Source organism: Diorhabda sublineata, chromosome 5 (genome assembly GCF_026230105.1).
Source record: "Diorhabda sublineata isolate icDioSubl1.1 chromosome 5, icDioSubl1.1, whole genome shotgun sequence".
NCBI classification, from domain to species: Eukaryota; Metazoa; Arthropoda; class Insecta; order Coleoptera; family Chrysomelidae; genus Diorhabda; species Diorhabda sublineata.
Genome location: NC_079478.1, coordinates 1290977 through 1307673, shown reverse-complemented (window position 1 = coordinate 1307673; position 16697 = coordinate 1290977). Strand labels below are relative to the sequence as shown.

At 32.2% G+C, this 16697-nt stretch overlaps 1 protein-coding gene across 1 annotated transcript; it reads left to right on the top strand.

Moving 5' to 3' along the window:
- Positions 1 to 1720: 1720 nt before the first annotated feature.
- On the top strand, positions 1721 to 14571 carry LOC130443977 (leucine-rich repeats and immunoglobulin-like domains protein sma-10). Its single transcript, XM_056778915.1, has 2 exons — positions 1721 to 2124; positions 9749 to 14571. The coding sequence occupies exons 1-2, from the start codon at positions 2075 to 2077 to the stop codon at positions 10488 to 10490; spliced, it is 792 nt and encodes a 263-aa protein (XP_056634893.1). The 5' UTR covers positions 1721 to 2074; the 3' UTR covers positions 10491 to 14571.
- Positions 14572 to 16697: the final 2126 nt, after the last annotated feature.

The following is a 16697-nucleotide window of genomic DNA, read 5'->3' as shown; positions in this document are numbered from 1 at the left end:
TCTCCCTTTTTTCTCATTAATGATTCTTTTATTCAAAATGTGGGAATCTTCTGATGAGGAATTTGTTGAATTATATGAAAAACGTCAAATATTCCGAAGAAGAAGACGTAGAACATTCAGAGTAAGAACAAATGTGAATTTCGTTAGTACATATGACTTCTATCAAAATGGAATCACTCCTTGGAGATATTAGCCACAGACTGCGAGGTTCAACCCCAAGAAGTGAGGCTCTGCCTGAAAGAGTTGTCCTTTGTACAGCTCTTCACTGGTTGAGGAATGGCGGTCAGTACCACGCGGTTGCTGATATGCATGGCATATCAAAAACGAGTGTATGAATGTCGTTGCGCCAAGTTGTAATTCCCTGAATTTGTTGATTGGCCGAATGACATTGGTAATGTTGTTCTCAACTTTTACAGGATAGCAGGAATGCCGTTAGTAGTGGGATGTATAGATGGGACACTCATAAAAATAAATGGCCCATCTATAAACGAACTGCAGTATGAGGACAGACATGGAGAGCACTCCATAAATGTAATGGCCGTGTGTGATCCAGATCTCAGATTTTACTACTTTAGTGCACGATGTCCGTGTTTATAGAAAAAGCACGTTAAAAAACCGCTTTAAAAATGGCTGGAGACCAATTGATGAAGGTATTTTAATAGCTCATTCTGGTTACCCATTAAGAGAGTGGTTCATTCCACCTGCCGATCTGAATTTGGAAGACCGAGCTGTCCAGCGGTTTGATCCGGTTCATAAAACTACAAGATTCATTTGGAATTCTCAAAGAGAAGTTCCCATGTCTGAATGGTTTACGATTGAACCCAACTTTTGCATGTGAGGTCATGAAATGTTGTTTTACTTTGTGCAACATTGCGAGGACTGAAGACGATGCAGTGCGTGCTTTACATTTTAAATATTGTTCAAACTTTGTTCTTGTTTATGATGGTGTGGAAGTTCTATTCACAAAACCTGAGGACCTTTGTATTTTGAGCGTCAACAATTAATTTACAATTATAACTTTTTTTCACACTTGTAACTTTAGAAGTTACAACTCTATCAAAAATAATTTACAGTTGTGACTTTTTCAAACTTCGAGAGAATGTGGTTAGAGGTTTCGTCCTCTACGCAACAAAGTCTGCACACTGCATTATCTAGTATCTATCTACCTTAATTCCGAATGATTTTTCCATTGTTTTGTAGCTGATTCCACAGAAGGATTCAGGTCTCGTGAAGGGCGGTGTGACTCGGAATCCATTGCATGATAACTTCATTTTTTTTGTCGGTTTGGATTTTATGATCCCACATAGTTTTACAGCTCAGCATTGAGATATATTTTTCTTGAAGCTTCTGGTAAGTGGTTCTGACGTATGTCCTAGGATTGGTCATTGTTTAAGGACGGTTTTTCTTTGGTGATACCGTCTCTTAACATCTGAGTGATGTTTTTTCCACCACTATTTATCTATATAGAGAGATAAGAGATTTAGAATCACTTCTAGTGCAGCTATCGGGCATGATTTCCTAGCCTTTGTACTTTGTACCTTCGAGAAATTGGTTTTAAAACTAATTCAATAGAAAATTGATAATTAAAACCGTTGTAGGTGTATTATTCTCGACTTGCTTGTATCTTTTGAAGCATCTCCTGTTACGTAAGTAAGCATAAAATTCCTATGTATTATAATTAATGTTGACATTGTTAAACTTATAATTCCATATTTTATCTAGTACGAAATTAGACATAAATATTGAAGCTTATAAGTCGTTGATAACCTTATTTAAATATTTATGAAGCAAAGTTCCAATTGAGGATGCAGTTTTTTTTTTTCGAATACAATCCACAAACAATAGCCATAGTGTTGTGAACAGTGTACGGCAGCGTATTTGAAATACGTATTATAAGACCTTTCAACCTCGCGTATCGTTTAGGTGCTAAAACTGTCGATAATAATTTTGAATCAAAATGTTTTTAAAATTTAACGCTATCTGGTGACGCAACTGGAAGATAAAGTTAAATGTTACCAGAAGACATAACAGTATACATGTTTTACCAAAAGTGGTGGCGTTAAAACAAGGAAAAATGGATTTATGTGCAATTTTTTTTGTAATTTCTCTATGCAAACTGTCAACGTAAGTGTAATTTTCTATTATTTCGAATTGTAGCCCTATTATGCGTTTTTATTAAAACTTTAATTACATACAATGTGCACACATTTTGAAGGTTAAACAAATTAAATTCTAATCACGCATGTATAAATTTTCTATGAATTTTAATGTTTATTCGTAAAACAATGTTGAATTTACTGCTATTTTTGTCAATTTAATTAGATGCGTGACTCTTTTGAGGTTACGCTATTTTTAGAGTGCTTATCTATTTAAATCGAAACAAAATGATAAAAAGACGTACCTACAGTGTGTAAAAAAAAACTAACACATTTGCATTGACGTAATTATATCGTCAAAAATATTAGTTTTACCAGGTGAAGGCTGTGCGTTTATAATTTTTGCATCAATACTCATAAATTTGGTAAAATAAATTTATTTTGCCTCAATAGAAAATTCGATATAAAGACCTCAATTTTCAAATAAAAATTCGAATTCACTTACAAACTAATAAACAAGGAAGTAAAGTGAAGATAGGCAAGTTATAATAAACAAATTCGTTATCATAATCTATATATTAAAAAAATCTATTATAATTTTATGACAGTCCGTCCGACCGTTCTATCCGGCAAATTTCCTTCATTCTGTTTGACTGCAGTTATGCATTCCTTAAGTTATTATCGAACTTGACTCTGTTCCCGTTCATTTCCGATGTTTTCGTAATTTCTGGAACACGAATCCTCTTATTAAAGATATAATATGAGTGAATTGGTTGAGTTTAACGAGAATTAAGCGCGGACATTCAACTTCACTTTTTTGTCTCCACTCATTGCTGCATATCTCGAGTTCTAATTGGATTAAATTGTCCGTTTTGATTTGAAAACACTCAGTAAATCAAGCTCTTCCATTTGAGATATAATATGAGTGAATTGATTGAGTCTGAGGAGAGTTAAGTCCAACCATTTACTTTTAAATCTTTCTGAGATTTATCTACACTCATTGCTGCATATCTCGAGCTCTAATTGGACTAAATTGTCCGTTTTTGTCTAAAAACACTCAGTAAATCAAGCTCTTCCATTTGAGATATAATATGAGTGAATTGATTGAGTCTGAGGAGAGTTAAGTCCAACCATTTACTTTTAAATCTTTCTGAGATTTATCTACACTCATTGCTGCATATCTCGAGCTCTAATTGGACTAAATTGTCCGTTTTTGTCTAAAAACACTCAGTAAATCAAGCTCTTCCATTTGAGATATAATATGAGTGAATTGATTGAGTCTGAGGAGAGTTAAGTCCAACCATTTACTTTTAAATCTTTCTGAGATTTATCTACACTCATTGCTGCATATCTCGAGCTCTAATTGGATTAAATTGTCCGTTTTTGTCTAAAAACACTCAGTAAATCAAGTTCTTCCATTTGAGATATAATATGAGTGAATTGATTGAGCCTGAGGAGAGTTAAGTCCAACCATTTACTTTTAAATCTTTCTGAGATTTATCTACACTCATTGCTGCATATCTCGAGCTCTAATTGGATTAAATTGTCCGTTTTGATTTGAAAACACTCAGTAAATCAAGCTCTTCCATTTGAGATATAATATGAGTGAATTGATTGAGTCTGAGGAGAGTTAAGTCCAACCATTTACTTTTAAATCTTTCTGAGATTTATCTACACTCATTGCTGCATATCTCGAGCTCTAATTGGACTAAATTGTCCGTTTTTGTCTAAAAACACTCAGTAAATCAAGCTCTTCCATTTGAGATATAATATGAGTGAATTGATTGAGTCTGAGGAGAGTTAAGTCCAACCATTTACTTTTAAATCTTTCTGAGATTTATCTACACTCATTGCTGCATATCTCGAGCTCTAATTGGATTAAATTGTCCGTTTTTGTCTAAAAACACTCAGTAAATCAAGTTCTTCCATTTGAGATATAATATGAGTGAATTGATTGAGCCTGAGGAGAGTTAAGTCCAACCATTTACTTTTAAATCTTTCTGAGATTTATCTACACTCATTGCTGCATATCTCGAGCTCTAATTGGATTAAATTGTCCGTTTTGATTTGAAAACACTCAGTAAATCAAGCTCTTCCATTTGAGATATAATATGAGTGAATTGATTGAGTCTGAGGAGAGTTAAGTCCAACCATTTACTTTTAAATCTTTCTGAGATTTGTCTTCACGCATTGCTGCATATCTCGACTTCTAATTGGACTAAATTGTCCGTTTTTGTCTAAAAACACTCAGTAAATCAAGCTCTTCCATTTGAGATATAATATGAGTGAATTGATTGAGTCTGAGGAGAGTTAAGTCCAACCATTTACTTTTAAATCTTTCTGAGATTTATCTACACTCATTGCTGCATATCTCGAGCTCTAATTGGATTAAATTGTCCGTTTTTGTCTAAAAACACTCAGTAAATCAAGTTCTTCCATTTGAGATATAATATGAGTGAATTGATTGAGCCTGAGGAGAGTTAAGTCCAACCATTTACTTTTAAATCTTTCTGAGATTTATCTACACTCATTGCTGCATATCTCGAGCTCTAATTGGATTAAATTGTCCGTTTTGATTTGAAAACACTCAGTAAATCAAGCTCTTCCATTTGAGATATAATATGAGTGAATTGATTGAGTCTGAGGAGAGTTAAGTCCAACCATTTACTTTTAAATCTTTCTGAGATTTGTCTTCACGCATTGCTGCATATCTCGACTTCTAATTGGATTAAATTGTCCGTTTTGGTCTAAAAACACTCAATAAATCAAGTTCTTCCATTTGAGATATCATATGAGTGAATTGGTTGAGTCTGAGGAGAGTTAAGTCCAAACATTCACTTTTAAATCTTTCTTAAATTTGTCTTCACTCATTGCTGCATATCTCGAGTTCTAATTGGATTAAATTGTCCGTTTTGATCTGAAAACACTCAGAAAAATCAAGTTCTTCCATTTGAGATATAATATGAGTGAATTGGTTGAGTCTGTGGAGAGTTAAGTCCAAACATTCACTTTTAAATCTTTCTGAGATTTATCTACACTCATTGCTGCATATCTCGAGCTCTAATTGGATTAAATTGTCCGTTTTTGTCTAAAAACACTCAGTAAATCAAGTTCTTCCATTTGAGATATAATATGAGTGAATTGGTTGAGTCTGTGGAGAGTTAAGTCCAAACATTCACTTTTAAATCTTTCTGAGATTTATCTACACTCATTGCTGCATATCTCGAGCTCTAATTGAATTAAATTGTCCGTTTTGATCTGAAAACACTCAGAAAAATCAAGTTCTTCCATTTGAGATATAATATGAGTGAATTGGTTGAGTCTGAGGAGATTTAAGTCTAAATATTCACTTTAAAATTTTTCTGGGATTTGTGTTCACTCATTGCTGCGTATCTCGAGTTCTAAGTGGATTAAATTGTCCGTTTTGATCTGAAAACACTCAGAAAAATCAAGTTCTTCCATTTGAGATATAATATGAGTGAATTGGTTGAGTCTGAGGAGATTTAAGTCTAAATATTCACTTTAAAATTTTTCTGGGATTTGTGTTCACTCATTGCTGCGTATCTCGAGTTCTAAGTGGATTAAATTGTCCGTTTCGATCTGAAAACACTCAGAAAAATCAAGTTCTTCCATTTGAGATATAATATGAGTGAATTGGTTGAGTCTGAGGAGATTTAAGTCTAAATATTCACTTTAAAATTTTTCTGGGATTTGTCTTCACTCATTACTGCATATCTCGAGTTCTAATTGGATTCAATGGTCCGTTTTGGTCTAAAAACACTCAGTAAATCAAGTTCTTCCATTTGAGATATAATATGAGTGAATTGGTTGAGTCTGTGGAGAGTTAAGTCCAACCATTTACTTTTAAATCTTTCTGAGATTTATCTACACTCATTGCTGCATATCTCGAGCTCTAATTGGATTAAATTGTCCGTTTTGATCTGAAAACACTCAGAAAAATCAAGTTCTTCCATTTGAGATATAATATGAGTGAATTGGTTGAGTCTGAGGAGATTTAAGTCTAAATATTCACTTTAAAATTTTTCTGGGATTTGTGTTCACTCATTGCTGCGTATCTCGAGTTCTAAGTGGATTAAATTGTCCGTTTTGATCTGAAAACACTCAGAAAAATCAAGTTCTTTCATTTGAGATATATGAGTGAATCGGTTGAGTCTCACGAGAATTAAGCACGGACATTCAACTTCACTCTTTTGTCTCGAGTGTTTTCCAACCCAATTAGTGAAACATTTCCATCGTAAGCGTTGTCTTGCAACAATATTGCTCTACGGATTGGAATATCGCGTCCTTTTGATCTGTAAACAGGTATCCTCGTGTTTTTTAGGAGGTTACTATAATATTGCGCGTTCATCGTTGTTCAGTGAGAAAATCAACCAAAATCACTACTCCTGTGTCCAAAAACATGGTAGTTATGAGCAAATTTAGTTTGGGTTCAGTTAGAAGCTTATAAATTCACTGGGATCAGCTTTGAATCCTTAGAATCTTTTCCTTTCAATCGTTATATATGATGAAAATGAAGATTGCCAGTTGACTCTTACTTAAAATGATGATATTAGTGAAAATAATATTTTTGTTTCTACAGTTTCTAGTGATCATGTGATCATTATCTATAAATCATTCATCAGCATATTGTACCGCACTATATTAATCAATATTCGAATGCTATTAAGCAAATATTTACTATTACTTGCATAAATAAAAGATTTATCATAATTAATCAATTGGTGTTTGTTTTTTTATTGATTTCATATGCAAGGAAAGTGGGAAAATCCTTTTCAAAAGCTCAATGATCTAGAAAGAAAAATAAATGATAAAATCTACATAAAAGAAGCAAAAAAATCATATCATTAGGTATTTGGTTATATTTCTGGTAATAAACTAAAAAAGGAAACGCCAGGAAGGATAAAAGGATAAAGAATAGATAAAGTATGCATATTTGAATAACTGAGATGCATTTTCAGAGAAGATACACAAATAGATATAGAGAAAATGAAATGCTCTAAATAAGACAATATTAGAGAAAAAAGACGTAATAACAAATTAATAATAATGTATATGGAAAAGAAAGCAAGGTAATGAACAGGAAGGCACGAAAAACCGAAAAGATGAAACAACTTACTGTTAATTAAAACAAGGGAAACTCGCTATTACGAGAAATTAATTGTTTTCTAAAGAAAGATAATACATTCACAATGAATATTTTGTATACATTATTATCGTTAAAAAGTATTTGGCAACAATTTCCATTAAGTTACATGCGATTCGTTACTCAATACTTTTGTTTTTATACATTGAATCACTGATAACTTCACGGTACATTGCAGTACCTATATAGGTCAGGAATATCTTTTATATCGGATTGGTATATATTTGATCTTAACTTATTTTTTCCGAACGTATCGTCGTAATTAAATTTTTTCCTACCATTATCGTATTGATAAAACATATCCTTGAACTTTTTAACTACATTTTCATTCATCTGTAATAAAGATCGGTTTAAATGTATACACAGTTTATAGAAATATCACAAATGTAGATTTGTAATAAAATCAGTACCAATTCGATATGTAAATCTTATTATTCAATATTGAATATGTAGAGCCTCCTATCCGCTCTGATTATACCCAAAGTTATTTAATATTGCGGCAAATTTTCTCCCTTAAAGTCGCTATAGCTACAAAACAAACATACACCCTGAGATTTATTGAGCTGGAATTTTTGGTGTACTACCTGGTATACAGATGACTTCAAGAGGAGTGACACCCCAAACTAAGCGAATTTTTGTCGCTAATCTCGCTAACGTAGGTAACGCAACTAATTCGCTCGCCCTTGGGATCAGAAAATCCTCCAATGGACCCGGAACCCCTTTTTGGTGTAGCTAAAATTGTTGCTTTCGCGTCTTTCATCAATCTGCTTGCAAAATGTACTCTACGGGAACGGCTAGAGAAACCTGGAATGAACAGGATTTACACACTAAGAGCATCCCGGACGCTGGTGCATGAAGGAGGAACGAACTGAAGACTGCATCATCTGTGAAGGCCGATTCAAACGCAGCCAGTGATTTAGTACACACTGTCAAGTTAATTTGTAGAGTTTTTTCAATCAAGTCGAGTCAAAATAAGAGCCAGTGTTTGGTTGAAATCGATTGGCAGCAAGTCGAGTATCAGTAGTGGTTTTTCACAAAATTGTAGTGGTTAAAAAGTGGCCGAAAACTGCCTGTCGTCCCACAGGCTCTCTTCTACCTTTTTATATATACCACGTTAAAAAAACCAAAAATTTTACTACGTTTGTGGGCCTATAATTAAACCAATTTGTTGCCTGCCCAGTTTAGTAGCTGCTCTAGTCGGTTGTTTTTTGTGTTGGAGACTGCTACTCGGCCCAAAATATAAAATAGACTTCTATTTACTTACTCGAACGTTTACTAGACTCTGCCAGTCAGTACGACACAAATGAATGTGTTCAAACACTAAATTACTCGTCCACTCGACTGAACTACTGGCTGTGTCTGAACCGGCGGCCTTGAGAGTTCTAGGCATTGATCCGAGGTTCAAACAGTCAAAAGGTTTAATTCCAAGTGCCTTTTCGGTTTATCAAATGATACAGGCTTTTGGTAATTTCAAAAGGGGCTATCAGAAGGCTTAATAATCCACGATCCCATACTCACAATTATACTTTTTCTGACAGTTTTTGTACTATAGTCTTTATTATGATGATATTTGTTTTTATTAAAATGAAAAGCTCACTTTTTGCTTATTAACAATAACAATCATAATTGAATAATAAAGAAATAAATGGTAAACTGCATTAATTACTTTCTTATATTTGTACAGTTTCAACTCGTTTTCGAAATTGTCTAAAAGATATTTTTACTTATTCTCAAATGATTGATCTATTTTGACGAGTTATCCTACTTTTCAATATTTCATTATTATTCGAAATATGTTCTTGATAAACTATTTGTTTCACCTTTTCCCGTACGAAAAGAACCAGGAAGATCTGGGGATGTGACAGGCCAACATTGCAGATCACAATCCCAATCACAAATCCTTGTAGAATGAGCAGGACAGAAGGTGAAATAAATCTGATCAATATCTAAAGCAAGTTCCTCAATCCGAAAGAATTTCTAAATATATTTTTTCAATTGTAAGCATTTTTATATTTTAATTCGAATTTCGCGCTTTAGAAAGGGAATTTTGAAAGGTTAGGTTGGTAACACCGATCGAGACTTGCGTCAGATAGATGTAAATACAATAAAAATAAAGATGATTCCTAAATCCACACTTTCACTATTTGAAATACTTGCTTCAACTATGTAATGGGTTTCCCTTCTCTCCAATAATGGTAGTTTTGGGGTGGCGGAACATCATTTATGGTTTTAGATTAATAACATTTTTGGGGTAACCTATGAAATCGTGATAAACGTCTTTAGCGCATCGTTGTTGCTCTGGACCTCAACTTTATTCAACTCTTGGGGATTTGGAAAGCATCTGATCTTTCTCTTATCAGCATCTATTGTTTAAATGATTTTTGAAGACCAATACCAAGTTTCACATCAAATATATCATTTTCCATTGTAAAATTATGGTTTTATAAATAATCGCATCAATTTAAAATAGGTTTATTCTTATTTTTAGATCAGTACCATCATCCAGACCAGAGAATACTACGGAGGTTTTAGAAACTACGACACAGATGCCATGTTTCATAATCGAAATGGGAAAATCTTTGACGTCGATTCCGAGAGGTGCACCGCACGTTAAAGCAGTTAACTATGGTTACAATATTTTCTACAGCCTGCCTCAGTACGCTTTTTCATTCAACAATTTCGTGCTACTAGAAAGAATCCAATTACATCATAATCAACTAACCAGCATTCATCGGAAGGCTTTTAGACAATTAGATCAATTGAAATCGGTGGATCTGTCCGGGAATAACCTCACAACATTGGACTTATATACGTTCAAAACTAATACGAATTTGGAAAAATTAGATCTGACTTCGAATAAAATCCGTTTTAGAAACAAACCCTTCCTATATTCTACATCTTTAGTAACATTAATTTTGAGTGATAATAGAATAGAACAAATTTTCGTAAATAATTTTAGTAAATTACCAAAATTGAGAAATTTAGTTTTAAATTCCAACGTAATTTTTTTTATAGCCGACTGCAGTTTCGCGCCATTGAAAGATCTTGTATATTTATCATTAGCGCATACAGGTGTCTACAGATTGAGTACAGAGATGTTCTCAAACAGTAGCTACCCCAGAATAATCGACGTCACGGATTCCCCATTAGCTACTAAATTTAATCCGCCGTTGAGAAAAGTTAAAAACGAAGGTGTGAGAGATTTGATTAATATCGATAAATATTTTTGAAATATCATAGTACAAGTCTTCATATTGAAGATTATATGGACTATTATGTTTTCCAGACAATGTGGTACCATTGTCAACGACTGAATATGTTTTTGTAATGCCTCAGAAAGAGTATTAATTGAATGTTTAAACGAATGGAGAAAATGTATGTTTGTACTTGTTGATTTTTTTATATTTATGTATAAAAAGGAAAAAGAATATTATAAAAAACTCGCAGAAGCGTTGGTGAAGAAATACTAAGACTGGGTGCTTTCAAAGTAATTTAAAAGATTCGCTAACATCAAAAAAAAATCGTCGAAGAATTGTATTTAAAAAATGAACTTTGAAGTGGAAGATTTCTAGTTTTGTTCTTAGTAACACTACAGATTTTCAAAAATTGTCGTTTCATACATTAAGATCTACAATTAAATGACAAGATTCTCCAATCTACGAGTACGTAGAAACCTGTAGAAGATCAATTTATTATTGACGTTAATAATATTAGAAATATTTTCAAATGAAATCTGTTGTATCCGAATCGAATTCAAAATGTTTACTTTTCAATTATTTCTTTCTTTTTATATATTATTGCTATTTGTTTATTCATAATATAAGTAGGTAGAAATTTACTTCCATTCTCTTATAAATTATACATTCCAATAAAAATTTTTTACATCAACATATTAATTTAGAAAGACACTTGATCACACCACGTGAAGAAGTTATTATACCAGTATTTTCTCATACTTTTCCTAATGTCCCTTTTCTCTATTTACCTCTATCTTGCACTCCCTGTTTAGCTCGTCTCTATTCAGTCTTCTTTTCTCCAGGTTTTTTGCTACTTCGCCATTACATTCCCTTCTGGCTCTGCCCTTTCTCTCTTTTTTTTATTGGACTATTTTGTCCTCCTTCATTTTCACTTTATGTCTAAACCAATCCAAACTGATGTTGTTCGATTTTTTGCACCGTACTCAACACGTTTAGTATCTTCATTTCACATGTCGTTATTGTTTACTAGTTAGAACCTAGGATTCGCAACCATATATTGGTAGTAGTACTGATTCATAGATTTTCATTTTTGTACGTTATGTTATTAGCTGAAGAATACTCTGTACATAACTCCATATGTAGATATTATTTTATTTACCATGTCGACTACATCTTCGTCTATTTCATCTGGACTGATGATTATCCCTAGATACTTTATACTGTTTACGCAATTCTTGTATTTGCACAGTTATTTTCTTCCATATTAGTTCCAAATCTATGTTTTCTGTTCAATTCCCACTGCCTTCCCATGTCGTAGTTTCCTAAAATCCCTTTCTTGTGGGGATATTACCTTCTTATGAGGATTATGTTAACATAAAAAACTTTTGTTTGATAAAATCCTGTAGCTTCTACGAGGACACATCCACGCTTCTGCAGATTTCCTATCTAAAGCATTTTTTCGTGGGTTTGTATAGGAATTCCGTTCTATATCTTCACTCTGCATTATCTGCTTTACCCAGCCTTTTTAGTAGTTCCTGAGAAAGCGATGAAAAGATATCATATTTTCGTTAAGAATCAAATATCTCTTGTTTTGCAAACTTTTTTTTCTTACTTCCATACCATTGAAAGTTTCTGATCCACTGAAAGGTTTTTTTGCTTCTTTGTATGTTGACCAAAGTCACTGCAATCATTTGATTCTGGACGCGAACAACTCCTGCATGGATTACGGATTGGGTATTTAGAGAAAGAAGTGAACATTGGAAATCAGTTATTTACATCTAAAACTGTCATGTTTGAATGGAAATGAGAAAAAAATAATAATTAATACACCATAAAATTACAAAATGAAATTGACTTGACAGTAAAGCTTCTGTATACCTATAATATTAGTTATTACGACGCATATAAAAAACCTGCGGATTTCACATGATAAAAACTATTTTGCATGCATAATGTACTTTTGTCATATCCTCTATCGTCCATAAAGTGAATATTGAAACGAGTTTTGCATGTTATTGATTATTCTGCTACTTCCTGTTGAGATGTAAACACCTCTTGCTTATCTAATAACGCTAAGTAAGATTTTTGATGAATACTATAATTTATGAGTTGATTTATTGTTTTAGTTTCATATTTTTTTGCAAAAATTTACCGGAAATTTAACGTTTTATATAATTTGAATGTAAACTATTACCCAAAATACATAACAAAGGACTCAACAGATTTTCTTACACGGTTTCTATACCACAGTTAAAAGTTTATTTATGTAGTAATCAGCCAGAAACATTAAATGATTAGTCACGTTTAGTTTTAGAAATACTTATTCAACAATGAAATAATCATGAATGACAAATTTTGAACTTCTTTCTATAGTTTTCCAGATCATTTTCCCATGTCGATTAAGATACCTCCAAAACATGTGATTTCTAGGCATCAATCGCTTCTTCAGGTGTAGAAAAACTTTTTTATTTTATGACCCATCAATTCGATGTTTTGGCTGTTCGAAAACGTTTTTGTTTGAACTGATGTGTGATAGATCGCATTGTCGTAGTGGAAAATGATTCGTCTCCTGCGATTGGTATACCTGATTCTTCTGCTAAGCAGATGTTGGTGAACTATCCAGAATTAACCGTGCTCCAACCACTTTTGTACGATTTAGCTCGTCTTGAAAGATCCATCATTTTGCCATTGAACATGTATGGGATATTATTAAGAGGAAACTGTCCAGTTTATGCGACACTGTACTGATTTTGGCGCAAATTATTCCAAGAAGTTAAAGAGCTACAATCAGACGTACAAGATTTTGTTTTATTGGTACCTTGGCTTGTCCAAGGATTGCTTTCTTTTTAGAACACATGTTGATAAAATTCTGATTATATACAGCGGGTGTATAGTCGTGGGACATCCACAAAATATGAGATACTGAACGAATTATCTAAATATACTGAATGTTTATCATAAAATTAGTTCTACAAAAAACGAGGAGACCGCTTATTTGATTCCTTGATTCGTTGTATTGCAAGCAACAAATTATATCTTTTATAGTATGGTCAAATTGTAATAACTGACATTTTTTAATTAACAACATGCTTCACTGTGATATTAAGTTGATGTTTTCCTAGATATACATTTTAGACTTTCCACCTACTGCACAGCTTGTGAAATTTCAAATTCACGCGCAATATGCAAGGATGGTTCAATAATAAACCAGAATTTTGCTATAAAAAATTTCATTATTAAGTTACAAATATGAAATTCTTTAGAGTTTTTCTTAATAGTCACAGTTTACACACTTTTTCAACTTTTCAGGAAACTTTATGATCCTTTTTCATAAATATTTCTCGGTTAGTCACGTTACCATTTGCGCACGAAGGATTCTACTTTCGCATGGCTTTCGAATTGTAGTTTCAATGGACCAAATAAATATTAGTGACATGGCCATAAATCGGGACTATAAGAAGGGTGTTCTTCGCATTTGGTACAGCTTCAATTTTCCAAAATTAGTTTTTCTGCAGCGTTTTCGTTCTCATTGGAAACAATTGTTTTGATTTGCATCGAGTACAGCCATTATTTATTTGAACCACTCTCGTAAATTGCTTTATATCTTGATTACCTAGTACCATAATGGTTTATTACAATTTGAGCTGCTAAATACAGTTAACAATGTTCCTAAATATATTTTCAAAAAAGTAAAATATATCAAACTCCAATCCGGTTTTACCCTTTCATATTTGAATCAAGTGTATGTTTCGGATCGATTTCAAACTAGTGTAATAACAAATAATCAACCTTTAATCGCTTAGATTTTATTTCTCTGCCACCTACTGGAACTTTTAAAGATTATTAAAGAACAAACCAGGTTGTAAAATAATTATTGCGCATGATTTTTACAATTAAAACAATCTGAACTGTTTCTGTTTCAGATCACTATTTGAGGACAAACTGCTTATTGCATGTTTAGTTTGTTAGACTATTTATATTTTTCAACTTGGTTAAATGTTTGTTAAAATTCGATATGTTTTACTTTTTATTTATACCTTTTAATTAATCTAATCTTATATGTACGAATGTACCTGATTAATTAACTGTTTTTTAATAAAGATATATATAAGAATTTGTGTGACTTTTTTTTCTTACTACTTTAATTAATATCCTTAAATTATTGGTCGAAAAGTTTTTGATATCTTTATATACAAGGTGTTTCTGAATTTATGCTTTAAATTCAGGACGTGAATTTCCTCAATCCACCCCTATCCTAGATATCACCAGTAAAAGTTGGTAATTGAAATTAGGTACTTTATTTCATATCAAAACTTTTTTCAAAATTAATTTTCATGAAATAATTGAAATTTCAGTTTTGCTAGAAAATCGTAATTCTGTAAACTTCGTGCACCTGTAAAGGACTAACTACGGGTATTGTTTTCAATATTCCTGTTACATTTTACAAAAAAAGAAGCCCTTAGGTACTTTATTTCATATCAAAACATTTTTCAAAATTAAATTTCATGAAATAATTGAAATTTCAGTTTTGCTAGAAAATCGTAATTCTGTAAATTTCGTGCACTTGTAAAGGACTAACTACGGGTATTGTTTTCAATATTCCTGTTACATTTTACAAAAAAAGAAGCCCTTAGGTACTTTAGTTCATATCAAAACATTTTTCAAAATTAAATTTCATGAAATAATTGAAATTTCAGTTTTGCTAGAAAATCGTAATTCTGTAAATTTCGTGCACTTGTAAAGGACTAACTACGGGTATTGTTTTCAATATTCCTGTTACATTTTACAAAAAAAGAAGCCCTTAGGTACTTTAGTTCATATCAAAACATTTTTCAAAATTAAATTTCATGAAATAATTGAAATTTCAGTTTTGCTAGAAAATCGTAATTCTGTAAATTTCGTGCACTTGTAAAGGACTAACTACGGGTATTGTTTTCAATATTCCTGTTACATTTTACAAAAAAAGAAGCCCTTAGGTACTTTAGTTCATATCAAAACATTTTTCAAAATTAAATTTCATGAAATAATTGAAATTTCAGTTTTGCTAGAAAATCGTAATTCTGTAAACTTCGTGCACTTGTAAAGGACTAACTACGGGTATTGTTTTCAATATTCCTGTTACATTTTACAAAAAAAGAAGCCCTTAGGTACTTTAGTTCATATCAAAACATTTTCCAAAATTAAATTTCATGAAATAATTGAAATTTCAGTTTTGCTAGAAAATCGTAATTCTGTAAACTTCGTGCACTTGTAAAGGACTAACTACGGGTATTGTTTTCAATATTCCTGTTATATTTTACAAAAAAAGAAGCCCTTAGGTACTTTATTTCATATCAAAACATTTTTCAAAATTAAATTTCATGAAATAATTGAAATTTCAGTTTTGCCAGAAAATCGTAATTCTGTAAACTTCGTGCACTTGTAAAGGACTAACTACGGGTATTGTTTTCAATATTCCTGTTACATTTTACAAAAAAAGAAGCCCTTAGGTACTTTATTTCATATCAAAATTTTTTTCAAAATTAATTTTCATGAAATAATTGAAATTTCAGTTTTGCTAGAAAATCGTAATTCTGTAAACTTCGTGCACTTGTAAAGGACTAACTACGGGTATTGTTTTCAATATTCCTGTTACATTTTACGAAATTAGAAGCCCTTAAGTACTCAAAAATCCTTTCAGATGTAAAATGTAATACGATTGATAATTAATTCCGGAAAGGACGACCTCTACTTTATATACAATTTTCATTGATTCTGAATTGAAATTTTTCATACAAATTTATTGTACACCACTGCCACAGACTATAGAAAAATAAAAAGATGAGTTCCAGATCCGCGAGTAGAAAGAATCATGTTATAGCAGCTGCCCGTGAAAGAAATCAGTCTTACTGGTCTAACACTACGCAGACTATGCGTATAATAGTACAGATGGGTCTTTAAATGCTAAAAGAATCCAAACAGATCAACACAAGGAACACGTGTCCTTTTTAAATTGTTCCGTTTGTGAGAAAATGTTATAGTAACTTCCCAATCACTTTTCGTAATACAACATTCATCTTTTGTTGATAAAAACTGTGAACATACGGCTAAATCATGAGAGATAGAATGAAAACTATTTTGGAATTTTAAACGTCTGTTGACCGGTATGGGAAAGTGGTTCTCTTATAAATCTTCAGTTTTTAATTATACGGGGTCTGCGTTGGATCAGCCGAAGATTATTGACCCCACGTATTGTTTTTA